General features: G+C 37.1%; 1 protein-coding gene across 1 annotated transcript in view; it reads left to right on the top strand.

Annotated features, from left to right (window-relative positions):
* Positions 1–26,485, top strand: part of RABGAP1L (RAB GTPase activating protein 1-like) — a 225,654-nt gene that overhangs the window by 19,897 nt on the left and 179,272 nt on the right. Inside the window, exons 11-12 of the mRNA XM_009994658.1 lie at positions 13,427–13,520; positions 18,195–18,345. Coding sequence (XP_009992960.1) covers positions 13,427–13,520; positions 18,195–18,345 — 245 coding nt within the window. The remainder of the gene's footprint in view (positions 1–13,426; positions 13,521–18,194; positions 18,346–26,485) is intronic.

Here is a 26,485-nt window from a genome sequence, read left to right on the forward strand (position 1 = left end):
CTGTTCTGTCAGTACTATAAAAAGTCTCACTTATTGCAGTGGGAAAATTCCTTCTCAGTTCTTATTTACAGGTAAGTAGTTGGTTATTAGTTTTTGCAAAATGAGTCAGATCCCCGTGATTACTCAGGAGCAGACAGGGGTGATTACATGGTAACTCTCTTCCAGTTACAAACAACCCCACCTATTCTTGGTGACACCAGGCTTACAAAACCCACAACTCTTTGGTGGATTGAAACCTACTGATTTCTGGTATGGAGTGGGATGGGCATTGACTATCACTTTAATTCCTACCTTGGTGTCAAGTACCATTTCTGAATAGTAAAAATGCTGTTTTGTCAAAAGGAGCTTTTATATTTAACTGGTATTTGGGGTTGCTTTACTGATCACAACAAGAATTGTTTCAGCATTTGACCTTTGGGTCTTTGTGGTTCAGTGTAGCATAGTTCAGCATCTGTGGGTGTTCTTTTCTTGCTGGATGTCTGAGTTGTCAGAATGCTTTCTGGAGCTTGTTCAGTAGGATAGGGTTTAAGTAATTACTTGAATACTTTTTAAAAAAATATTGCTTCTTACTGGGAAGAGTAAAGCACTGTTCCAGAATTTGATGAGTGTAGCACAATTAGTAATAATGTAGATATTGTCCTCCTGGTTCTGTTCCAGAATGGTTTTATTTTATTACAGTGTAAAAGTACTCCACTGGGGTATGAACTTCAGTTTAACTTTGCTTTAGCTTCCTGGTGCTAGTTTCCATATTTTAAATGTAGATTACTTCCTAAGAGAAGACATGAAAAATATCATGATGTGACTCTGTTCTCATGGAAACTGCATTTAGAGTTATCTGCCTAGAAGTTATCTATCCTAGTGGATATGCAGGTTAAATGAGTCATTTGCAGTTGTTCTAAATAAATCTCTTCATTCTTTTTCTTTCTTTTTCTTTTCAGGGTACTAATTATGATGAAGGAAAAAAACCCCTTGAGTTAACAATGTCTTGTCTTAGCCTTGGAAGAAGGCTTTATCTTTCCTTTAATGTTAAGAATGGTAGCTACCTGGCCAAGTAGTTTGATTTTATTTTTTTTTTCTTCTTGCAACCTGACTAGAGCAGGTGTGTGTTATAAGGACTTGACTGTTTCATAGGCTGGTCTTCCGATTACATAGAGGATTATTATCTCTTCTCTCAATTTTTTGTTGTATCCTCATATATATCCTACCTGCCCTCATAATATTACTGACTTTACTTGAGGAGCACCAGATACAGCAGTTTCATTTGTGTCAGAATGCTTGTCTCATTTGCACACTTCCTGCTTTCTGTGTGGTCTGTGAGCCTGTACGTCCGCACAGCTCCGTGGGATGTCACAGCTCATCAGTATATGAATAAAGATGTTCAAAAGAAAGAAGGCATTTTTTTCAATACTCTTGTTTTTTTTTAGTCCCTTTCCAGTGGGCAGCAACTGCATATAGAAAATTTAGATCATGTATTCCTACGTAACGTTAATAACTTTTAATATTATTTTCTCATTTTAGCTTTATTTTCCAACTGAACAACTGTATAAAAAAAAGTCTTTCCAAAGATTGTGCACTAGCTACTTAGAGACCTTTCAGATCAACCTCACTTTAAAAAAATAATAAATAATTATACTGTAATCGATATCTCTGGCAATCCAGTCAGCTAAGGTTCCTTGCTTTGGAGAGAATAATTTTGAAAATATAATTAATATAATGATTACTTGTCCAAACCTACAATGTAAAGTACACTCCTTGAAAAGAATTTTTCTATTAAATTTAGAACATAATTTAAAACCATAAAGTATATAATGAGGAAATTCTTACACTTTCTGGAAAGGTTTGAAATAAAAATGGATACTTAACAGTTCATGGTTAATATTTAATGTCAAGTAGACCCTTGTAACAAGATGCAGAGCACAACTGGTTGAACTAATCTTTCTCCTTTTTGGAACATGAAGTGAAGTGAGAACATGTACAGAAGTGATGGTTTGTGTATTGCATTATTCAAAAAAGACAAAGCTGTACAAAGCACTTTTATTGTAGTGTCATTCTGTGGCAGAATGAAGTGGCTGGTTGCATTTAGGAGCCTGAGGATTGAAGAAAATTGCTTTTCAGCAGAGACATTCAAAAGGGGAATATAGTCCTAGAAACACATAACAAAGGAGAAGGGGAAAAATAGGTTGCCTTCTTTTAGCAGCAGTGCTTGGTTAGACTGTACATTAAATGATAACCTTCCTTTGACTCTAGTATTTTAATTACTTATGTTATTTTAACTGTAATATAACATTCCAGGAAAGTACTAGGTAACTGCCTTTGAATTTCCCCTTGAATCAGAGTGATGTTGGAAGGTTAAGGAACACTGCAAGTGGCAACAATTATGTTTAAAAACAGAAATAGTCATTAAACTGATTTTTGAGTTGAAGATCTTTTTTTTTTCTGAAGTTTTATGTGGTCCAAGTGTCTGGTTACTAGCTCTTGTTCCAGTAAATTCCATGCAGAGTAAACATGGGATGTTTAGCATACATCCTGAAACAAGTCGTTCACGATAGGTAGACGATAACAATAACTACCAAGTCTCTGATTAAAAAGTTGAGCGTAAGTTTTAGATTGTCTCTAGAACACTCTCAAATGGCTTCCAGGAATGCAGTGCTCTTTGGCTTTGTGTTTTTATTTACTGCAACAAGAGAGTTTTGGATAGATTAGGTACAACTTTTCTGACAGCTGGGAACTGAGGGGCTACTGGGGCTACATTTGCAACCATAGGAGGTACTAATCCATAAACAGTACACTGAAACAAAAAGGAATCTTATTGAGATGTTTATGGAGTTTAGATATTGGCCTTTAATAAGAAGAAACTATAGATAAGTATGAAGCTGCAGAAGAAAGGGCAGTAGAGGAGAACAAATAACAAGCTTAATAGGGTGAAGCTTTCTGTGTTCTGTGATGAAAGTCTAAGAATAAAAAAGACATATTATACAATAGAAAAATGAGTGTAAGAGGTATGGAATGTGGAGATGGCAAAATTTGACAATGAAAATGGAAATAAAAGAGGACCCAGAAAGAAATGACAGTATGATTGGACAGCAGAAGAAGATGGTGCATACAGTAGATAAGGAGTGAGCAGTACTAAATGATCAGAGATGATCAGCCAGACTAAATTAGGATATTATGTCAAATGTGGGTGGGTAGAGGCTGTTTTCAGGATTCAGAAAAGCAAAGGAGTAGAGGAGGTGGTATTTCAGGAGTCAATGGAGCTATTGAGAATCTTTTGTGATAAAATAGGGGTTTATAGTGATGGATAGTGTGAACAAATGACAGAGAAGAATGGCATTAGTAGTGTGAAAATAGTAAACTCTGTATTTTTATCCAAATTAAAATAGCCTTACGTAATTAATAGGAACTGCTTGTTATAATAATCCAATGCAGAGTAATGTTGGTGGGTCCTAAACAATATTAATTACATTGGTTTTGGAATCTTTCTGCTTCTGTATGAAGTAAAACTACAAACCTTGAATTCACGAGGTCATTTGGCTAGTGACTGTCTTCAGACAAGAACCTTTGCTGTAGTTTAGTAAGGTACGAGTTTTAAAATCAGTGGGATTATTTTCATGCTTTACAGGTTGATTTTTGTCATTAAGAAAAATCAGAATCACAGACTAAATGAACTCAGTTAACTTCTGTAGCTATTATTGTGCTGCCAGAAAGAATGCAATCTCTTCCTTAGTGCATAAAAAAATCCCAAACCTGAGTGCAGAAGACTGTATTTTTTAAATCTGCCCTGGGTGATGGCAGTTCTTGCTGATAGCTACAGTGGTATTTAAATTTGTTCAAGCAAGTATGGCCTTTCTGTTAATGGCAAGTATTTGAAATGTTTTGGATTTACAGCACTTACTTACAGAAGTATTTAATGGAGTTGCAGGGGTGGTAAATGGAACGAAAAATTGGGGAATTCCAGGGTTCTTTCTGTTGCAGGTTTACAAGGAGACAGAAGTACAGGGAAGGTCACCAGGTCACCTAGCCAGGGTGCAGGTTCTTTCCTGTCCTGTAAGCCCGTTGCTGTTGAAGTTTCCTTGCAAGCTAGGTTTGGAGGCTGGGCCCTCAAGAAGTGAGTGTGACCTAACTCTGAGCTTTTATATTCCCCTTTTCTTTTCCATTGTCCACAAGACACTCCTGTAAGGTGTGTCTGGGAACACATTGTAGGTAGGGATTCTTTCTTTGGTAAAATCTGTTGCTTACACTGATTTTGTGAAGTTCAAGGCAATACATAATTCTGTAATTTTGTCCTGCAGTTCATGAATACCACTGAGGAATCTGTCTATGATTTTGGTTTATTATTGCAGAATAATGGGAACAATTACTTTCAATTTAAGAGATCTTACAGTTCCTTGGGTACATAGGTGAAATCTGTTTCTTTGATTTAAATCCTTTATTAATAGCTTACATAAACCCACTTCAGACAGTGCTACAAGATAAGCAGTTTTCAGTAATATAAAAGCATAAATTGTTATTTACATCTTACCTGGAAGCTGCTGCAAATTATTTTGAATGTTTTGGATGCTTTATTTCAGTAATGGTTGTCTTTCTCTTGTCTGCCAATAAATGGTATGGTACTTTGAAAGTTATTTGAAAAAGTATTTGCAGACCTGTTGGCTTGTTAGGGCTTAGGACTTCTTATTGCTAGAGGATCTTCTCAGGTTTCACCCATGAGTGCCATGGTATTGTGATCCTTATATAAAGATGTTTAAAGAGACTTTTCTCTATAAACAGTTCCCCCAACTTTTTACTAAGAATTGTTAAGTGAGATTTTGGCCATTAGCTTTCCAGTATTTTATTATGTCCGAGTACTTAATAATCAAAGTGCCTTGAATACTGCCTTGGCACTTTAAATAAATGCCAGGTGATATAAATTTTTTTTGTTTATAATGTTGGTTTTTTAATACTTTTTTTTTTTGCATTTGGTTGTATTAAATATGGCATTAGATTCTAAATTACAAATTTGTAAATTGCTAACACAGAGTAAAGGTTTGCATTGCCTTAGAATTGTCACAGCCTCTTACATTTCATTTTCTTGCATCTTCTCAAAGCTGACAGTTCTCAGACAGCAGAGTACATGTGGAAGATGTTTATATTTACAAGAATACCTCCACTGTGCAGAACTTAGTTGGCTTTGTCATATGTGTGGGAGCAAAACTACTGAACTGAAGTGGTAATTTTTCTCCACTCTTACTCTCCACTCTCTTATTCAGCTTTAAGCATTACTACATGTATGTCATGGTGGCCCACTTGCAGATTCACTGCATGAGGGCAGACTCATCTCTTTCCACATGTTTACACACTCAGATTTGGATCCACAGTAAAGATTTTTTTTTTTTTGGTGGGTCTTTTTGTTTTGGCTTGTTTTGTTTTTGTTTTTTTAATTATTCTTGTTTAATATGACAGTAACGCAGGGTTTTTGTCAAGCCTATATGACATAGAACTAAGATGTTTTCAAATGCAGAATTTTTTGTTGTATTAAAAAGTGGGTTTGCCTCGCCACTTCACACAACCAACAGGATTGTTTCAAAGTAGAAGTGTGGGTCCTTTGAGAGATTTTCCTGAGACTTCCTCATAATGTGTGTGAAAACCATTAGCATATGCAGTGAGTAAAGACAGACATCATCTAATCCCATGCTGTTCCACCATCTTTCAGTGTTTTCAAAAGTAGGGTTCTTTGGGGTCCAGATTTCCAGTTAAGGATTTTGAGATTTGTCAGCATTAGCTTTTGCTTGAATGATTCTAATTGTGTATCTTACAACTCGAAAAAGGAAATAAGAATATAAATGCTATCTTTTTGCTATTGCTTTCAGTGAAGAACTGGCATCTTTTTTCTTTATACTCTTGTTTTATGTGCTTCAGTAGCTCCTACATTCATTTTTCTTCAAGTCAATTATGTAGCTTACAGATAAACTGAAGATTCTTGTGAGCAGAATTCAATGCAAATCTTCTTTGTTCACCTTTACAAGTCTTTTTTGTTGTTGTTTGTGGATTGTAATGTCATAAATATATTATTTTTGAAATAATTTTGTCTTCATCAAAATATTTTATAATGCACCAAGAAGTTGGACCTTTCTGAAAAATCTAACTTACATAATTTCATGACCTGAACTTTGTTTCACTCTTGTTTTTCCTCCTAAAACTATAGTTCCTGCTCTGTAATTTCCTGCTACCTTAAAAATGGAAACTTGCTTTTTTAGTGGCCTTTCTCATGATCCTCTTTTATCTACTATGTATGGAATGATTCTATATCAGTAATATCTGTATCTTGTTGCCCTGATAATATGCTGCCAACCTCAGCTCCCCCTTCGTTTTTCTCTTCTCCTACATAAAAATCAAACTTCCCATTTTTTAAAAGTACTTCAGTTCTATTCCCACCTATCTTCATGACCTGATTTCCCTCTCCTTCAGGCTGCTCCAACTATATTCTTTTTCCGTTCCACCTACTCTGTATTTCACTTGTAACAGCTTCTCAATTAAAACTCATTAAAAATTCTTTTTTCTGCTTCACATCAGTGCTCAAATACCACCTGTTCCTTTGTATCTGCTATGTTCATGCATATCTACTAATTTTAGGGTGTGCTTCACATTTACTTTTATGCTTGAGCTCTCTGAATTGACAGTATATTTTTCTGCCTTGTCTTTTTTGTTAACTGCCAAATGAATTTGACTTCTAAGGTCTTGTCTTATTTCTGGTGATCCGGTAGATTTCTTTAAGGAGAATGGAATCTGATGGAAAAGTAGCTCCGGAGCTATATAATGGGTGTGAAGTGTGGATGAAAGGGGAGTGTTGTTTAAAGGAAAAAAATTGAAGTAAAATGCAAAAGAAGTTGGTTTCCTCACAGTTATCTAGTTGCAATCTTTGCACAGCTTGCCCGTGCTGCTGTGAACACTAGAGAATTGTTCTCTGGGGGTGCTCCATGCTCCGTATTTGTGGGTCTAAAGCCTTGCACTATCAAAATAAATGAGGAGGAAGAAGAGACCAAGATTTCCTGTCTGTGTGTGCTTTTTTTTGTTTGTGTGATCTTTGTTTATAATAAAGAGTTACTCTGTGTGCTATTTTTCTGTTTTGAATTGTTCATGCCTCAGTATTTCTGGTCCTTCACAATTGCTTATCAAGAAAATATATAGACCAGCTGGAGGAAGAAAATTCAGAAATTAGTGGAGAATGTTTTCCTTAGAAGAAAGATAGAGAGGTTTTTAGGGAAGAAAGAATAAAGACAAAAAGATTTTTTGGAAGTGGGATGTGCAAAAATTGTTTTCCCTGTCAGTTCTGTTTAGGAGGAAAAAGCAATTGGTATAAATTGCGGGTTGAAAAAATTAAGTATGAACTGAGAGTACAGTCCAAGAATAAATTTGGAATGAAAAAAAGAAATAACTGTTTAGGGAGGTAAGTGGAGGTTTGCAGGGTTAGGTTAGACAAGTATCTGCAGGGCTCTGTATGATCAAGATCTGTGTTCTCTCTAGACAAGGTCAGGAAGTAAGGAGGTGGATAATCTAGTGGAGCTGTCTTGAAAGGCTTGTCTAAATCACTCGCTGTGTTGGGAGATGGTCAAAACCTCCTGTGGTTATACAATGCCCCCAGTGTGTGCAGCCGTTGTACTGCTTAGGGTGGTCTTCTGTGTCATCTACAAATCCTTTATTATGAAAATCAAACAAAAGGAAAAACCCACATGTGCACCCCCAACTCAAAATAACTTTATTGCTGTTTCATATCAAAGGTGGTTGTTGCAATTCTGAAGCTTTCTTTGTTTGCTAAAACCAGGATTTCAGGCTAATTCCAAAGAGGAGCCTCTGCTACCTCAGAGATGGCACACTATGGGAAACATTTTCCAAATTATCAGAGAATAATAAGGGGCCATAATTTATGTTGCTAAAGGTGCTGCTAAAGCTCCAAGAGGTTTTTCATGCCAATGATTGTGCTTCTGCAAGTTGGAGTCTGGTTTTTAGAGGAGGGTGGGAAGTTATAATTGAGTGTAGTCAATAGACTATCATTACATAACAAATGTTAGTGCTGGGCCACTTAAAATACAACTGTTTGTGCCCTATTCTGAATAATCAGCTCATATAATGAATCATTTATGTAACAAGTCTTTATAAATGGAGCAGGCACAAAATTATATTTATCCTATAGGCTGCCAATCTTTTCAATTAGGTTAATTCTTTTTTAGTTCTTGAATGTTTGTACAGGTTTTTGAAAGAAACCACTCTTTACATGTTTGTTTGTCTATAGGTAGACTAACAAAACAGACTGTACACAAAATCTGTCATCCAGAGACCCTCCCCAAACCCAGGTGTGTTATCTGTGCAGACTTCCAGATTTATCTTATGTAAATGGCAAATGTCTAAAAGAAGAAAAGCAAATGTCCTTGGGTAAGAAGGAAGATGCAGGTCAGTCCGGCCTCAGTCCATGGGACTGGTTATGGAGAAAATATTGCCAAAAGTGGTTTCTAAACACGTGAAGGACAAATCTGTTCTGGCTGTTCAAATAACCTTGTTTATGAAGGGCAAGTCATTGTGACCAACCTCATTATTTTTTGTGACAAGTTGACCAGTGCTGTGGACATAGGAGGGCAGTGGATGCTGTATACCTTGATTTTAGCAGAGACTTTTAACACCATGTCCCATAGTGTCCTTATTATTAAATCAATGAGATATGACTGGATAAGTGAAAAATAATGTTGTTGGAAGGTTGGCTGGACTGCTGGGATGAACGGATCAATGGTGCAAAGTCCAACTGGCAGCCAGCACATAGTGTTATCTTTCAGGGATCAGTATTGGGATCAATGCTGTTAAATGTCTTGATTAATCATCATCCCTGCGTGATGGGACAGAGTGCACCCTCGGCAGGTTTGCGGACAAGCAAAAGGGGAGGAGTGGTCGATAATGCTGGAGTGCAGGGCTCCTACTCACAGGGACCTGGACAGGCTGGAAAAAGGCACTGGCAGAAACCTCACGAAGTTCAACAAAGGCAAGTGCAAGGTCCTGTATCCACTATAGAATAACCCTGTGTGACAAGACAGGCTGGACACTAGCCAGATAAAAAGTGACATTTGCAGAAAAGTGCCTGGAGATCCCAGCAGGCAAAAAATTGAAAGTGAGTCAGCAGTGTAGTGTCAAAAAAGGCCCTGGGCTGTACTAGATGGAGTCTAGTGCCAAATGGTAGGAGCACAGGATGTACAGTGAGGGGTTAAGGAAGCTAGATTTGGTTCAGGCTGGAGAAGAAAATGTGCAGAGGAGAATCTTGTTGCTGTCTACAGATACTGCATCGGAGGATTCAGAGAAGATGGAGCCAGAGTTGTGTCAGAGGTGCACAACAGCAGGCTGAGAGGCAAAAGATGTCAGACACAAGGTGGAACCCAGGAAATTCTGTTTAGAGGAAAGGACATTTTTGTTGGATTAGTTCGTTTTTAAGCCGTAAGCATAGTCAAGTAGTGAAACAGGTTGTATGGAGAGTTTCTACAGTCTTCTGAAAGGTGTTCAGTCTTACCCTCCTGCTCAGGTTCCTGAGTGACTTGATCTAACTAGAGCTGCTGAAGTCAGAGGGCAGACTGGATGATCTCCAGAGGTTTCTTCTAGCCATAGTGTTCTGTGGCTCTGTGCTGATGCCACGCAGAGCGATTCTTGCAGTGCAAGTGCAGTCCTTCTGGCTTGCTTTAAACAGAGACTGAATTCAGGTTCATGAGGCATCCACCAAGTGAGTGAATCACATTGCAAAACAAACAAAAAACCTGAGAGACTTACTGTTATTTGTAAGTGTTCTTAAAGGCTGTTTGTGTGTGCACACATTTACAACCCAGCTCCTCAGGTTTGCTCCCTTGGACCCTCTCCCATCCAGCTGTTCTGATGAGGCCTAAGTTTTATTGTCCAGTTGATGGGCTCTGAGAGGCCAGGGCAAATAAAGGTGGAAGGGAGAAGTACAGAATACGTGCAAGGGAAGGAATATGTGGCATTCTCTGCAGAATAAGGGTGGCTAAAATCACACTCTGACTACAGCTGCTGGCTTAGACTATGCTATAGAATGTGGAAAATAATGTATAAAACTACACTGCAGAGAAGAACACCTACACTGAAATATCCCTCCCACGGCCTCTTCCCCTCCTCTTAATTTATACCTAAGTGCTTACACAGGTTAGAATATGTAAATAATTTTTAGAGTGGAAACAAAGTAGAGATTTTTAAAGCTGTTTTTTCTCTCTCCTTTGCCCTGTTCTATTTTGAAGTTTGACGCTAGTGTCTTTTGAAAGGGAGCATATGGCATTTCTAATTAAGGCCCATGATTTTCTGACATATAACTGAATAATACATTCCAAATACTGTTAAGCCTTGCAGATGAAAGAATTTTCAGGGCTGAAGCACTGTAGCTTTGTGATAGGTCTTGCTGGAATACGTATGCTGTGTAACACTGATCTCCTTAAGAACTTCGAAGAATTTTGCGTAGAATACGAGTGTAGTGAGAACAGAAGAGGTTTGGTTTTTTTGACTGATGTTATTATTCCTTGGCAAGCTCAGCTGTGGATCAGATAACAGCTAGTGTGTTTTGTTCCTGGAAGTATTCAGTGTACCTTCATTTTTAAGTGTTTTGGTCTGGTTGGGAATTTATTTTATTCATCTTTATCAGATTTTATTTGAGACTGCAAGATTTGTTTGTTTATATTTTCACCAGTAGTTCTTGTAGAGATGCATTGTAGCTCCAGTCTTTCCAAAGTGATTAAAATCTACTTTCAGAATTTTGTTCCAGATTGTCTTCCTTTACCTTGAATGTTTAGAACCTTTCTGAAATTATGGTTAATGATAAATTTCTGGTAAGCCAGGTTGAGATTCTTTGTCTATGTACCTGTGTTTCTGATACATACCTTGTGTCTCTGGCCAATGTACTCGATGTAGAGAAGGTGTCCTCAAATTTTTTTTCCTTGTTTCCATGGGCTGCATCTCTAATTGATCTTTTTAATTATGTTATGCAAATCAGAAAAGGAGAGAATCTAAATCATGTAATGCATTTAATTGTGTTAACTTGACTTCTTTAGTTATTACCAGGCCTGGGTTCTAAGTGAGGAGGTTTGCCTTTGCAAAATTTTCAGTAATTTCAAAATAAAAGATACATTCCTTCCACTGGAACTCAATGTGTTCCTTTGATTCCTGGGAAATCCTTTATAGTGGTATTGTATTTCCATCTTTAGATCTAGTGAACGTATGCAAAAGATTGGGAAACATTAAAACAAAATTTCCTGTGGATTTATGAGTGTGGGTGAATTTTTAAATGTTTTTTAAAATTCTAAGGGGAAGTATTTAAATGCAGGTTGGTCTTGTGTTTTGCGGCCTGTAAAGCTGTACAAACAGGTTCCAAGCTAAAGGGTTTCACTAATGTTCAAATTGAAATGCAAAGAGATTTCAGGACAGCTTTTTTGCTGTTAACCTTGAAATGCCATATATGCTCTCTTTGTCCTCACAGTTCATTGTCAATTTCAAGCGTTGATGATATTTTCATTAATGGCTTGTATTTGACGATTGCTGAGACTAAATTAGGAATGTGTAATTGAAGTGAGAATGACAGAGATGAAGCCTTGAGACTGTAATTGGACAAGTACTGAAGATCCTCTTCTACCTAAACTACTGCAGTTGTCTACATAAAGTTGGAGGGGAAGGAATTAAAGATACTAGGTCAGCAAGCAAATGTGACTGTGCTGTGTTGAAGAGGGATTTTGGGAGCAGACGAGTTCTTCTCTTCTGTTTTACTTCAGCTTCTTGAGACATCTCAGTGCATAGGAAAGAGCAACCTCAGACATCTACACTGTCCATAGCTTCCAAGGCCTCTGAGGGTAATGGGCCTTTTGCTGCATCTCTTTTTAGACTGTGTTTTGTAGTAAAGGTGCTGAGACTTGGAGCCCTGTTAATGTTTGGTGGTGTTGAAATTATACTCATGTTAATTTTTTAGCAGTGTATTATTCAGATAAAACTGGAAAACATAAAAATAGCTGCAAACCCATGTTCCAGTAAGGAGGTGCTCTAAAGAGACACTGTTCAGCTTACTGTGGACAGCTGCATAGACACTTGAAAATGGGATAGTTACTTGAGCATAGTGTCCCAGGCTCACATCCCTTCTGGTTTTGTGTGTTAGTCATGTAATGATACACATCCCTCCATAAGCATTTTATTCTTAACACTTAAGAGCTTGGTCAGCAGGAGGAGGGAAGTGATTGTGCCCCTGTATTTGGCACTGGTGAGGCTGCAGCTCCAATGTTGTGTTTGATTCCGGGCCCCTCACCATAAAAAGAACACTGAGGTGCTGGAGTGTGTCCAGAGGAGAGCTACTAAGATGGTGAAGGGTCTAGAGAACAAGTCATACAAGAAGCAGCTGAGGGAACTGGAGTTGTTTAGTCTGAAGAAAAGGAGGCTGAGTGGAGACCTCATTGCCCTCTACAAGTACCTGAAAGGAGGTTGTAGGAAGGTCGGTGTTGGTCTCTTCTCCTAAGGAAATAAAGATAGGACTAGAGGGAATGTCAGAAGGTTGCAGCAGGGGGAGGCTTGAATTGGATATTAGGAAGAATTTCTATACTGAAAGAGTGATCAGGCACTGAAGCAATCTGCCCAGGGAGGTGGTGGAGTCACCATCCCTGGAGGTATTAAAAATCTGTGTAGATTTGGTACTTCAGGACATGTTATAGTGGTCAAGGTTGTGGTTTTGTGGTGTCGTTTTTGTTTTGAGTTGATGGTTGGACTCGGTGATCTTGGAGATCCTTTCCAACTGTGACAATTCCGTGTGGTTCTGTGTCTGTGTGATTCTTTTACAAGCAATATGAACTTTAATGTCACAGTGTTCTTTTTGATGCTTTTCCATGGGCTTGTTCCAGTAAAAAAAAATTGGTTCATGGCTCTGAGAAGGCTTCTTGAGAGCAGAGCACCACAGAAGAGCAGAATGTCATGTAAGGGATGGAGTGTAATGAAGCAGCGTTATCTACTATGCTTTAAAAGAGTTTGTTTTATGCAAAGTCTGGAGTGGATGTGACTTTTAGATAGTATTGCATTGTGAAAATTCATTAAATGGATAGTTGACAGCCTTGCATCTTCTCTCACATGGTGCTATTCTAGATCCCAGCCCTTTTTCCTGTAACAGTGCTGTGAATTATTCCTTAATCTTGTTCCCTTAAACTTCATGTTAACTTTAGTAATACACTTGTTTTGTCAAGTCTGCTAAACATTCTTTACAGTTCCACTAATATTTTCTATGTCTTTTTGTGGTTTTCAAAGTGATACGTGAGAAGAATTTGTCTGAGACCTATATGTATGCTTCTTTAATGTCTGTTCTCTTTGGTAAATCTATGCATGCTTTTGTTTTCTTCTTTTGTCTTTTTTCTTTTTCTTTTTCCTTTTTTTTTTTTTTTTTTTTTTGCAGAGAGTGATAATGAACTCTCCAGTGGCACTGGTGATGTGTCAAAGGATTGTCCTGAGAAGATTTTGTATTCCTGGGGAGAATTACTGGGGAAATGGTAATGCTTCATTTCTTAAATTTAGATTTTAAATAATAACCCTTTTATTTGTTTTGTGAGACTATATGTTATTGTGCAGGAGGTTTAAATTCATCAGCTTATGCTGCCAAAGCCCCCAAAAATTGAACACATTGAAATGTGTTTTTTAAACCTAGTTTAAAAGGGACTGGTAAATCATTCTATTTTAACTCTGTCCTGGTTTGAGCTATGACAATTATTTAACAAATCTCTCTCACGGTGTCTGCAAAAGCCCTAGTTTCATGTAGTGTTTGTGTGTGCTCACACTGCAGGTGAGTCTTCCAACAAGAACTTTAAGGCCGCCAGTGTTCATTTGGGCTGGGTGTTAAGCTCTCATGAAATTTTGTGCTTCTCAGTGGTAAGATAGAAAAGACAGAGCAACACCAGTCTGTCCTATCTTATCCCTTTGTGCTACCTGACGTGCAGTTATTGATTTGTTTAGAAGCACCTTTTTTTTTTTTCCTTTTTGCTTAATGTGCTGTATGTAAGCACTTGAAAAGGAATACTAAAAAGCTTGGGTTCCTCACTGAAACTATTTCTGTTGGAGAGTAAAAAATATCTGTAAGCCCAGCGTATGTTCTCAACATGTTATTTCTGTGGTTTAATTAAGTGCTTCAGTAGCAGCACATATTTTGCCAAGACAGGAAAAGTCTGTATTTGCTTCCTCTGAGAGACCTCACACTATTAACAAATGCCAGAACCACTTACTTGGTTTTCCCTTTGTAAGTAATAGCTTCTGTTGCCTGGCACAAAAATAATCAGAGACCCTTAATCTAGAATTGGCAGTTTCCTTATCCTAACTCCAAGAAGAGCTGAAAAACATTTTAAGGAATGCTTTGGGCAATTCCCCCCTTTACTTGGCCACTTTGTAGCTTTGGAGAAGCATAACTTCCTGCTACTGACCTGATCTTTAATGGAGATCTCATGCAAAAGTTGCTAAATGCAACATCACATTATTTTATTTGGCATAGTGGAACCCTTTTCTGCTGAGCCCTGATCTCCTGCTTGGTTTTAACTATTTTGTCATGCAAATTTTTGGACTTAATGAAAGATCTTTTGGGAAAAGCACAAATACTGAATTGAACAATTATACAGATATCCTGGTTATGGACCCTCTGAATGATTAACAAAATGCTGAGTAAAAAAGTGTAGACAGTTGTGATTTCTTCACCTGAAAAGGGTGTAAACAGATCCACTCCTGAGCTGTTGAGAACTTCGCAAAGCCTGTTCTAAAGGTCATCCCAAGAGAGAGTTCATAAATTGTTTGCAATTTTCTATCTGCCACCCCTAGGCCAATGAAGGATGCTATCCTGAGTCCTTGAAGAACTGTGTGGCAGGTTTGTTTCAATCTGCATTGGAAGATGCTACTTTTTTATTATTATTTTTTTCTTAATTCATCCATCAGTGAATTCTTCTGGTTTTCATTTTGCCCGTGACAAGTATCTGAAATCCTGGGGATAAGCATCCTGAAGTAAAGAACTGCCCACAGACCATTCTCTCAAGTTTCATGTAACCAACTATTTCTTCAGGTTCCTCAAGAGTACTATTCGATAAGACATAACTTTTTAAGACTTTTGGTATAACCTATTTTGAAATCCTGACATAATTTATAAACTTAACTCAGGGAATAATTTACTAATTAAAACACCTTAGATAAAATGATTTAACAATGGGATGAGAAGTGGGATATCCCAGCCAGCTTGAAGACTAGCAGTAGCCAATATTTTCTTTAGGAGTGTCTCAGCATATTACCCTTTGATATAAATTCCAGTGTATAAAATACTTGAATTCCTGAGTAGTGTTATATTACATTTTGAGAACAAAACTTGGAAAGGGTAACAGGTTAAAATGTTAAAAATTTGAAAACTAAAAATAGATCAAAATTAATTTTTCACGCATGTTGAAAACTGCAGCATATGCTAGTGGAATATCAATACACTTGTAAAAAAAAGTAAACAAAAATTAACATTTCCATTTGGAGAACTGCTGTGCTCATTTGTCTCTTAGATGAACAGTTTCTTGCACTTCATTTCTCCTTGTCATTTTATTAAAATGTCACTGTAACCTGGTGGACTGACTCAGCAAAAGCATTGCTCAAAGAGTCTCCTTCAAACATATAAACAGGAATAAGAGTAACATAGTTTAGCAAAACTATATATTAAACAGTTGCAAAGTAATGGGATATCTTTTAATTTATGTTATTTATTATTTACTGCATCCTCAGCATTAAAGTTGTTCTTGCAAGCTGAGCTAGTTTAGCTGAGTACTTAACTCTTCGTGTGGGTTTTTTTTAAATCTAGTAATGGTCAATAGTGGTCTTTGATCAGAAGTATTTGTCAAGTTGGAGCACAGTCTGTGCATCCCTGCTCTGTGTCCTTGCTCTTTGATGTTTTAAAACTGTGTCTTTGTGCAAGAGAATTACATGTAATGTAAAAGTAATGATGTCAGCATCCATTTATGACCCATTCTTTTTTCCACATGCTAAAGGATAAGACTAAAGCAAGACAAGCTTTTATTTTAAGCTTGTTTCTGTTAGAGTCTGGCCAAGCAGATGTCAGAAAGTATCTAGGAATGTAAGGAAAAGTATGTGCTTGTTCATTATTGTGGAATACACAGCAAGGATCATTAATGATAAAGCTGTTTCCCAAGCAAACATTCAGAAACGGTGAAGGTGTCTGTTAAAGTTTCAGAGTTATACTTTACTACATGGACTAATGTTGCTAAATTATTACTTCTACAGTAAAACTATAAATATATGACAAATCCAGGGAAATCTAGTTTACTGTAGCATGCTTAATTCTCAGTTGTGAGTATGTTCAGTAGCAAGGATGATGTTACAGCACAGAATGTGCATCTTGTAGTTGTTGCCATAAACTATTTGTATTGTTTTCTTGGTGTTGCTGAAAAATTCCCTGTTAAGTATCAATGGGAATGCATCTTTTTAGCTGGTCATTTTATTTAATGTGCTTGCTGAGTCTTCAGAGAAGACCCTTGTGTTTCATATATAATACATATGACCAAATCAATGTAGTAACCAAAATAATCTGATGTGAAGTGTTCTATGAATGCTTCATTTTCACACAACTTGAGCTGTAAGCTTCTGGTGTGCTTTATTTATTTATTTATTCCTGAGGGTACATTTCATAATCCTGTAACCTCTTAGAGTGCCTAGTCCTTTCAATATTTCAATGGTTATTGTTTTCTCTTTCTAGCATTTTCCCATCACAAGATATTGACTTGTTGCAAAATGCACTGAAAAAGAGAAAAATGACTACATGGATTTTAATTTGGCTAACTGAATGATGACATTTGAAATTTCTTTGGCTATGCTACACATTTAAAATTTAAAAGAACTATGGTGCATAAAATAATAAGGGCATTATATAATTACGCTCCTTTTTTTAATTCTTAAGTCATTTGGAAAAATGGGGATATTATCCTGAGAGTATGGGAAAAAGAAATTTACTTGGAGCACCTTTTATCATCTTAATGATCTGTTTCAAAGAATGACTACTCTAAACATTTACTTATAATGGAGGGTAAAATTGCAGGTTATTTAATTTAATCACAGCTTGCTAGTGTTTGGCTGAACTGCCACTCTCAGTATTCACTTACCAGTAGAGTTGAAAAGCATTAGAATGGTCAAAACAAGAGCAGAGCAAAGCACTTCCTACATCAGAGAGAACAGAGTCAATCATGTAGTCCTGCTGCATTGCTATGAAAATTGCCATAATAAGTCAAATCAAGGTTTCATCTAGATCAGTCACCACTATTATCTCAAAAAGGATTTTTAAAGGTCTGAGAGTGAAAGCTCTGCAGTACTGTGCATGTGCAGTTGTTTCACTCTAAATCTATGGGCTCTGGGACTTACTGGCTTTGAGAAACACATCTTTTGTATTCAACCTGTCTTAATACACCCTTTACTTAGTTGCATATACCAACTTTTGTAGGATTAATTATGCAACGTTGGAAAGGTAAAAAAGTCCTCCTGTAATTGTCTTCCTGCATTTCTTGAGTGTGCAAACAGACAGTAAAATGCCAGCTCAGACTGACAGGCAGATTTACTTGAAATGGTGGGGTTTGACCAAGGTATGTGCAAGTGTTACTGCTTTGTAGGACTTGCAGCATACTCTTGGCATTAAGTGTAATACTGGAACTTCAGTCTTCATGTTAGTACTCTTAAAATTGGCTTTTATTGGTTTTATAAACTTTATTTCTCTGTGCAGCTTAGGTTATTTTTAATTTCCTGTACTTAACCTAAGCTAAAAATGTATGTTGAACAAACATGTAAATTGAATTGTCTGCACAGCTGACATAGCTTTCCCTTTCAATTAAAATTATTATTCATTAGCCAGTTTAGTTCAGTTTCTACAACTGTTTGTTGTTCTAATTTTCATTGATTTCTCCAAATCTAGAGAATTTGGGTTCCACCACATTTTGCCACTGGTTCCTATTGTAAATCCTTGCAGACTTTTTGCTTTCCATCTGACAAATACTAATTAGTGTAGCCAGTGGAACAGAATTTTATGTTGCTAGCTGCTGACTCTGCTTTTCAAAATAACCTTGGAAAGATTAAAAAGTTGTGGTTGTTTTTTTAATCTTGATGTCTACTCTCACACTTGAAGTATAATAGACAAATGATTGTCTGTTTCTCAGGCACAGTAATCTTGTTGTGAGACCAAATGGATTATCTACCCTGGTGAAAAGTGGAGTTCCTGAAGCACTAAGGGCAGAGGTTTGGCAGTTGCTGGCAGGATGCCACGACAACCAGGCAATGCTGGATAAATACAGAGTTCTCATCACAATGGTAAGTGGGGTTTTTTTTTATTTTTTCCTTGGTTTGGTCTTGGTCTGTTTTTTTTTTCCCTGTGGTTAAAATAAATTCCACTGAACAGCAGTACCATTCCATGGCAAAGGAGCAGAAAGAGTGAAGCAGTTTGACTTGTTTTAAGAAACTGAAACTGCTTAGGTGACTTTACCCTCCTGCCTTGGGTGCCTGCTGAATGGCATCAACAACAGAAATTGCTGACCTGTGTCTGTAGTAAAGCTTGACATTTAGCTTTCTATTCACCTGCTGTGATAATAACCACGTCAGCTTGTCATTCAATGTGTCTAGGTTTTTTTTTCCATAAACGTATATTAATTGCTTTGTTTTTTCAGTAGTTTCCATTCTCTGTATGCCTTAATTTTCTAGGTTTTAGTTAAAAAAAAAAAAAATCAACAAATGAGAAAAGCAAACAAAACCCCACACAGTTGAGTATTTCTTGTTTTGTTGTATATTTTTAAAAGAATGTTAAAAACATTTTTATCTAGCAGGAAACCAGTCTCCTTGCTGCAAGGGTGATTTGACAGCAGAATCTTGTTGGGAATCTCTTCCCATTCTGTATCCTAAAGTCATCAGTACAGTCAGTAGACATTACAAGAAGTTGTCTGCATAGATTTTCCAGACTGCTTATAGCTGTGATTGAAAGGTTAGGAACCATTGTGTTGCAGTAGCAAGAACTGCAGTGTCAGGAAGTAAACTGACCATTTGGGGTTCTAAAATTCTTGCCACTGCTGGGTAGCCATGCACTCTGAGAAAAACAGAAGGATCAAAAATGGTTGTAGTGGCAGAAAAGGACAAAGATCCTATTTTATGTTGCTCATACAAACCCTTGGATTTGTTATCTAGGGAATGAATCGTGTCCATACAAAAGGTCTGGGGTAGATGTTGTTAGTACAAGTTTCCTTTCATAGCATCATTTTATTTTTGATACTTTTCCTCTTAATTTGATCTACCTGCTATGTTTGTAAAGTTCCCAGAGTTGAGATCTGGCCTTCTTTTTCCTCTGCTAATGAAGAAGGATATTTTGATAGTGTAAATTTTTATTTTTGACGTTGTAGTTGGGCTTTATTTTCCTTGGAAACCATTCACAGGACATCTGTCAGCTGTATGTTGCATCAAAACCACCTCCATTATTTTGCTCTTGCTTTCCAAAAGTGGGGAAGATGTTTGTTTCACAGCAGAGGAGGAAGTGGAAAACTTCTAAAATGCAAGCCTTCCCTTGGTGCTGGAGCCCCATGCCTTAAAAATACCTTGCCACACTGGGCTTTTTCATGATAGAAATATTTCAGTGATGTATGTTTTAGATGATGCTGTATACAGTATTTAATGTGAAATCTACACTCTTACGGATTAAAAGATTAAATCCTTTTCTGACCTGAAGCATTTGTGCAAACTCAGTTATTTTCTGAAGTAAACCACTTTTATTCTGAAATCACAACATTTCTACTATAGTCTGATTATGAATTGCTGGTGATCATATCATTTGGCATACATGACATGCAAGGATTCATGAAAAAAAAAATGAGCAGGAGAGAGTCTATGCCAAAACAAAGCTAAGGCCCATTTTTAGGAATAGTTAATATTGGGTGCTCCAGAAAAACTGGTCAGCTAAATTTTAAAATTAATTATTATCTGATATTTATGACTGTGAACAGAACTTCTTTCATTGTGGTCTGTTGGTAATGATAATTAAGCTATTTTAGAAAGAGGAAGGTGTGTATTATTCTCTGAATCCTACTAAAAACTGTTGTAGTGTTATGTTGCGTGTGTAAATAATAATATTCAGGTTAAATATCAGAGTTATTTGGGTATTAGTGATCATTCACTTGCTTCTCCTGTATGAAAAAGGAGAATCGATTTTTTTTGTTGTTGTTGTTATTTCCAACAACATATACTTTATTTTTTCTGTAATTATTTTTTCTTCCCATCAGATGTCTAGCTTTCAGATAGATTCTTTAAGTTGATGCATATTTTTACGTAGATTCATTGTCTCCGTGTATTTTGGTCGTTCTGTGTAATGTTTCTCTTTTGTTTAGGCTTCCTTCTGGAAGCTGGACAGTTTTGTATGTGTCTTGCCCATTTTAATAGTGTATTCTGGGAAGGTATGCATTCCTGAGCATATTTCTGTCAGACACTCCTAGGTGGTTAGAGGTGATGGTGCTCTGCCTGTGCTGAGAGACAAGAAGTAGGAGGTGGTAGCAATGTCTGAAAACATGACCCGCTACCTGCTTATCTCCTCAAACAGCTCCCCCTGGTACAGCTCTCTCCCTTCAACAGCTCCCAGTGACTGCCTCACTCCTTGAAGCTCTTTCAGAACACCCTCTCTTACACTGCTCCATCTCCTAGCTCGTTGTTCCAGCTCCTCCTTAACAGCCTGTTCCCCCAGCACCCTGCCCCTCTCCCCTTTCTGGTCGTCCAGCCCTACCTGCAGTTAGGAAGACCTCAATGAGGAGAGGGTGCTTGGAAATGACTAGGAAAATCTCTGCACCCAGGGATTTGTAAGAAAGTAAGTTTATGTAGGTTCAGTTGGCACTTTTTTTGTCTGTTGAGCGAAATAATATGGCTAAACTGTGTAACACTCCAGCAAAATGCTAGAGAGAATTGTAGTAGTTATTATGATTACCAGTAAGGTATGGAATGCTGGCTAGTTTTCTTGAATGAGGCTTGGCTTTAAAATAATCTTTGATGTCTTTGATTTCTTTGGATATGAGAGCTAAAGGACTTTTTCTCAGAAGAAAATTTCAGAAGCCTAGTTGAGGAACAAATCTTGAAAATTGTTACTTTATTATCATAGCTTAAAAGGTGAACCTGATGGCTGGAATTGTTAGTGTCAAACATATGATACCTAATTTACGACTGTCTCTTCTGGGAAAGAGATAAATATATTTAAAAGCTGGATCTTGAAAACTACTGTTGTGTTACTGGTTAATTGGTGGTGAAACTGTGCTTGCTAGTGGAGGAGAATAGTATTGTTGGCAAGCCAAAAACATGTTCCTTGTGATGAACTGCATGGTAACAATCTCAGTGTTTAATTTACTGTAGGAACCACGATACAGACGCATTTGTTGTTCTGCGTTCGTGGCACGTGGTTTGTGCAGAAATAGCACGTTAGGTGGGCCAACTATTATTCACATCACTTAACAGATCTGGTATGCATGTTATACTATATATATATATACACCCATCTGTATGCAGAGCTCTGAAATCTACTGCAGTATTTTTCAGTTAGAGGAGTGTTTTGTTCAGGGTGTTCTGTAGGAGCGCGTGATTTGGGGCTTGTTTTAGTGTTTCGATTCAGCACAGAAAGCAAAATAAACCCTCTGTTTTATTTAGAAAAATCAATGCCATACTTATTTTCTCCAAAAGGTGTGTCCTTTGCACTGGAGGTCAGCAGTTTGTCAAGAATGATCTAATGAACTGTTTCTTTTCCCATATCAGAGCATTCACATGCTGATACATTTTCCATCTCTAGCTGGGTTTGGAGTTCCAAGAGGGAAGACAGAAATACTTCTGCTCTCACAAGTATGTGCTTTTTGACAAGCACATCTTGCTCTATCTTATGTCTCCTGCTGAGCTCCTGCTTGGTGATTACCATGAGCCTCTCAGAAATTTTGACTGGAGCACAATAGTAGGTCTTGCATAGAATTTTAGAGTGTAGGAGTTGTGATTTGGCAGCTGCTTCATTTCTGACACGTATGTAAATCTGTACTGTATGACAATCAAAATTTGCCTTCATGGCATGTGTGCCATGGGCTTTTGACCTAGCTGCACATGGCACGGTAAAGAAAAGGGAAAATAAAAGATACACCAGAAGAGAAAATTACTTATTTGTAATTATATTTTTATAGAAATATATATATATATTTAAGGAAAACGCAAATGAAAATCAGAGTGCGAAAAATCTACTTGTGTTGATCATGAAGGATTGATATTAGTACTAGTGTATAGTGCTTTTGTAAAAGCATGTCAGATCCATTTGTTAAAAGAAGATAGTAGAAAACCATACACAAGCTAGGGGCACTTCATTGACAGTTTTTTCCCCTGCCTACTTGACATTATTTCATGTTCAGCTTCACTAGTTCCTCTCAATAGACTCAGGTGGGTTTTTCCCATGACGAAATACATTTTGAGCTCCGATAAGCTGACTAGTGGCAAGCCAGAGTTTACCCTGTTTACAGTGGAGATCACTGGTAAACGTCTTCAGCAGTAGTTAATACTCCACCTTGCTCTACTCTGCTGCTCTTACCCATGCTATCCTTTTCCAAAGAGGTGGCAGGCACTGTTGATGTGTAAGTTGTTAGAAAATATGCTGTCACTTAACAGCAGTAATAAAGCTGCAGAACACTTCATTGTGTCTGAATTGGGACAGATATTTTATTTATTACATCTTACTCTGCCTATTATTAGCATTTTGCTTTTGTTGTTCTCATGTGTTCTCACTGCTGAACTTGTAGGCTTCTTTCAATTTTCTCAGTGTGTTACAGACTAGCCTGTTTTATAGTACTGTTACTGATTACTCTTGAAAGAACTTCAACTCAAGTCCCTTTTTTTAAGTTTATAAAGTACCACCTGTATCCTGGTTTTCCTGGGATACAATCATAGACCAGCCATGGAGGGTAGGCCATAAACAGCTTTTGAGTGAGCTGACTACCAGGTGTATCCCATACCATAAACATCACACTCATTATAAAAGGTAAGGCTTGATGAGAGGGGAGAGCTTCTTCTCCTGAGGACTGGGCTTAGTATAACTTTGTATACTTTGTGTTTGTATTAGTTTTGCTATTTCATTAAATCTGTTTTCATTTCAACCTCCTCTCCTTTTTCCTAATTCCCCTTCTTGGCTGGGCAGGTCATCAGGTAGTAAAGCAACTGCCAGAGTTTAGCCCCAGATACCAGCTAAATGTAGACAACTTGGCAGGATTGTGTAGTTGCTTAAGTAAAATGATGAAAGCAGAGAATCAATCACAGAGTATTAGGGCAGTCTTTAAAAATCTGGAGTTTTAAAACTTTTGGATGGACCATTTTTAGAGTAGAATTTATTTTTATAAAGAAATTATATATTTAAGTCTTTCAGTATACAATCTGATTTCCATTACGAAATGAGGTGTTTCTCTAACAGCATAGACAGACTTCTTGTAAATGCTTCTGCTGCTTCTGTTTAAGAAAAACCAACTTGTTTTAAATGTATTATTATTGGGTTTTAAAATACGATCAGCAAAAATAATGGTTTCAGCTAAAGTAGATGGTGGTGGTGTGTTGCTCAGAAGCAATGAAAGTTTGCATAGGAATGTGAATACCCATTTTTGAGATAGATGCTCATTTTGAGTCAAAGGTCTTAAAGAAAAATGGCTGTCCTTCCAAATGACTTGCAACAGAATCAAAACTAATATTATTTGTTGTCATAATTTCCTTTGGTAGTATGAGCATGTGCCCAGAACAGGCCTCAGCAGTGTTGGCCAAAAAACAGCTTTGTCTGCCGACTGTGAATGGTGTTTTGTCACTGGAGCAGTAACACCTCAAACTACTCTACAGCAGAGTGAAATTCCTTAGAATCCTTGCAAAGTCTGAAGCAAATATGAGAGGCATTGATTTGGAGATTATATAATGCCATACCAGAAAAACATTTTATCTCAGTAATATAAAAACTTGAAATTGTGGCCCAGAGGACACAGATACAATCCTCCTGCAGTAGGGACCAATTACAGGAAAATGCATTCCATTGCTGCAGAAGGCAGAACAAATGTGTTCTTTGGGCTGGATAAAACCTGAGCAGTTTAGAGCTAAGATGTATAGTTTATAATTTTTGTTTGGACCCATATTATTATTTCTGATTGCTAAAAGATAATTCCTCTCTTTGTAATGCAAAAAAGAAAAAAATAAATAAATTGCACATTAGGGTTTCAGATTTCCAGAGACCTTTCAGGTGAACAAGTTTTACAGGCCCTGATACAAAATTAAACTTTTGCACTTGTTTGCTGAAAAAATACCACAAACAGTAACTGAATGGAAGGACAAGGGATGCTGGCTACAAAGTCATGCCTGCCTATCTTAGGTTTCTCTTGGTTAGTGACAACAAACTGTTTTTTTGACAAGTTTTCAGTACTTTTTAGGAGCCAGACTGTTTTCCTGGTGTGGTTTTTTCTTCAGAAGCTTCCTGGCTTCAGCCTGTGGAAGTCTCAGCATCGCTGCTATTTGTCTCTGTTTCCTTGTGGTGGGTGGAAAAGCTACAATGGAAATTAGAATTTGAAATTCTTTAACAGCTGTATTTCATTATGATAAGCACTGTCTCAGAACAAACTTTCTTATAGTGGTAGGACTGTAAGAAGGCCTACAAATGGATGTTTGTATCATCTCCTCTCCCAAATGGGTAATAGTGATCTCTTGTCCAAAACTTAGGTTAAATGTTAGGTTAAAAGGTAACTAAAAATAGCAAATACCATAGTTGAAGTTTCATCATCTGCTTTAAGTACAGTCTGTTTTCCTTAGTGCATCTATTTGCAAACTGATCTCAAAGGAATGAAATCAACTTTCATGTAAACCTAATGTAGAAATATATTTACTCTGTGCACTTTGAAATTACCAAAACTGTTGAAATAAGAAAAGGTATTTGCTGCTTTGCTTCATACTTAATATTTACTTAGCTTTTTCTGTTTTCATTGCTACTTTGCTTACATCATTAGTAAATGGAAAGTGGAGGAGGTTACAGATGAGGTTCTGTGTCTATGCAAATAGGATTAAATGCATTAAACTTTGAAATTGATGCCTTGATGCCGTTTTTGTGGGATTTTCATTTATTTGTGTGAAACTGTTGAGTTGAAACAGTTTCGCTGTGGATTAGGAGAATTACTTAGACAGGAAGGCTATTTGAGTTTGAGTAGAAAATTAATCAAGCTTGTTATTTGCAGCAATACCAAAGGATATTAAGTTAGCACTAGGAATAGTAATATTTTTTGTCCCAGTGGCATCATGCGGGGTTCCACTGCTCAGTGTTCTGAGACTAATTAATGAGTAAGGGTGCCTAATTAAAAATGAGACTGTACACCAGCTGCCACAGCAGGTTGGTTAATGGACTGAAACATTAGGGTATTCTTGTAGCAAATATTTGTGTTGAGAATGCTGCATCTGTTTGTCCTAATGCTGCATCTGTTTGTCCTGGGGGAGGTTGTGCATCTGTGTGGTCAGGAATGATTGGGATGTTCTCTACCCAGGACAGTGGGGAGTGAACCTTTGCATCAGAGCTCTGTCTTAACAGAGCACTCTGGTCACAAACATTCTGAGAGTGACAAGAGGAGCAGGTAACATGTGGGTTTCTTCTTGCAGCAGTTTTTGAAAAAATGTGTCTATGCAGTGAAGCACTCTCATATTTCTGAATAATGGGTCTCCTGGACTACAGCCACAACTGGTACGACCACCATCTTTTCTCTTGACACGTGCTTGTGGCTGGTAGCCTACTCAGAATGATAAAAGTCCCACCTGTTGCAAGAAAGCATCCTGAAATCTTTAAAGATAGTACCTTGCCCAATTTGTGATGACAAATATTAGAAATACAGCATGCCCATCTTTTTTGTTGCACTGAACAAATTTCCCAGCAATAGAAGTTAAAAAGTTCTGGAAATGCTAATCTATTATATTCTTGTTATTCTAGGTTTTTCTTTGCATCTCTATTTGTTCCCTCTATTAATTAGGAACAGTGACTTTTAGAGAGATTAGGTATCTAAACTACGTGCTTAGATACACAAGCTACATGCTTATCAATTATAAAAGAGCTTACTATATAAAGATCAATATAATAATTTAAAAATGGTTGTGTTTTTTTCGGTTGACTAAAAAGAGAGATCACTAATACCTGTTGTATTGCTTTTTGAATTAGATACTTAGCTATTAAGCAAAGTAATTCTAGAGGAACTAATCGCTTTGAGGTACATCTGCAACTTTTCCAGTGTTATGTTACTTTTAGATTCAGTATCTATAGACAGTTTTTTCAGTTCTACTCTTCTCCAGCTTTTCTGAAAGGACAGGTAACTAATAGGTAACTAATACTTAACTCTTCTCTTAAACTGAGATAATAAATTTTGTGCAGTTAGGTTCTTGATATTTTTATAATTTAATGTGGTTTGTAGGG

Source organism: Chaetura pelagica, unplaced genomic scaffold (assembly GCF_000747805.2).
Source record: "Chaetura pelagica isolate M959 unplaced genomic scaffold, ChaPel_1.0 scaffold363, whole genome shotgun sequence".
NCBI classification, from domain to species: domain Eukaryota; kingdom Metazoa; phylum Chordata; class Aves; order Apodiformes; family Apodidae; genus Chaetura; species Chaetura pelagica.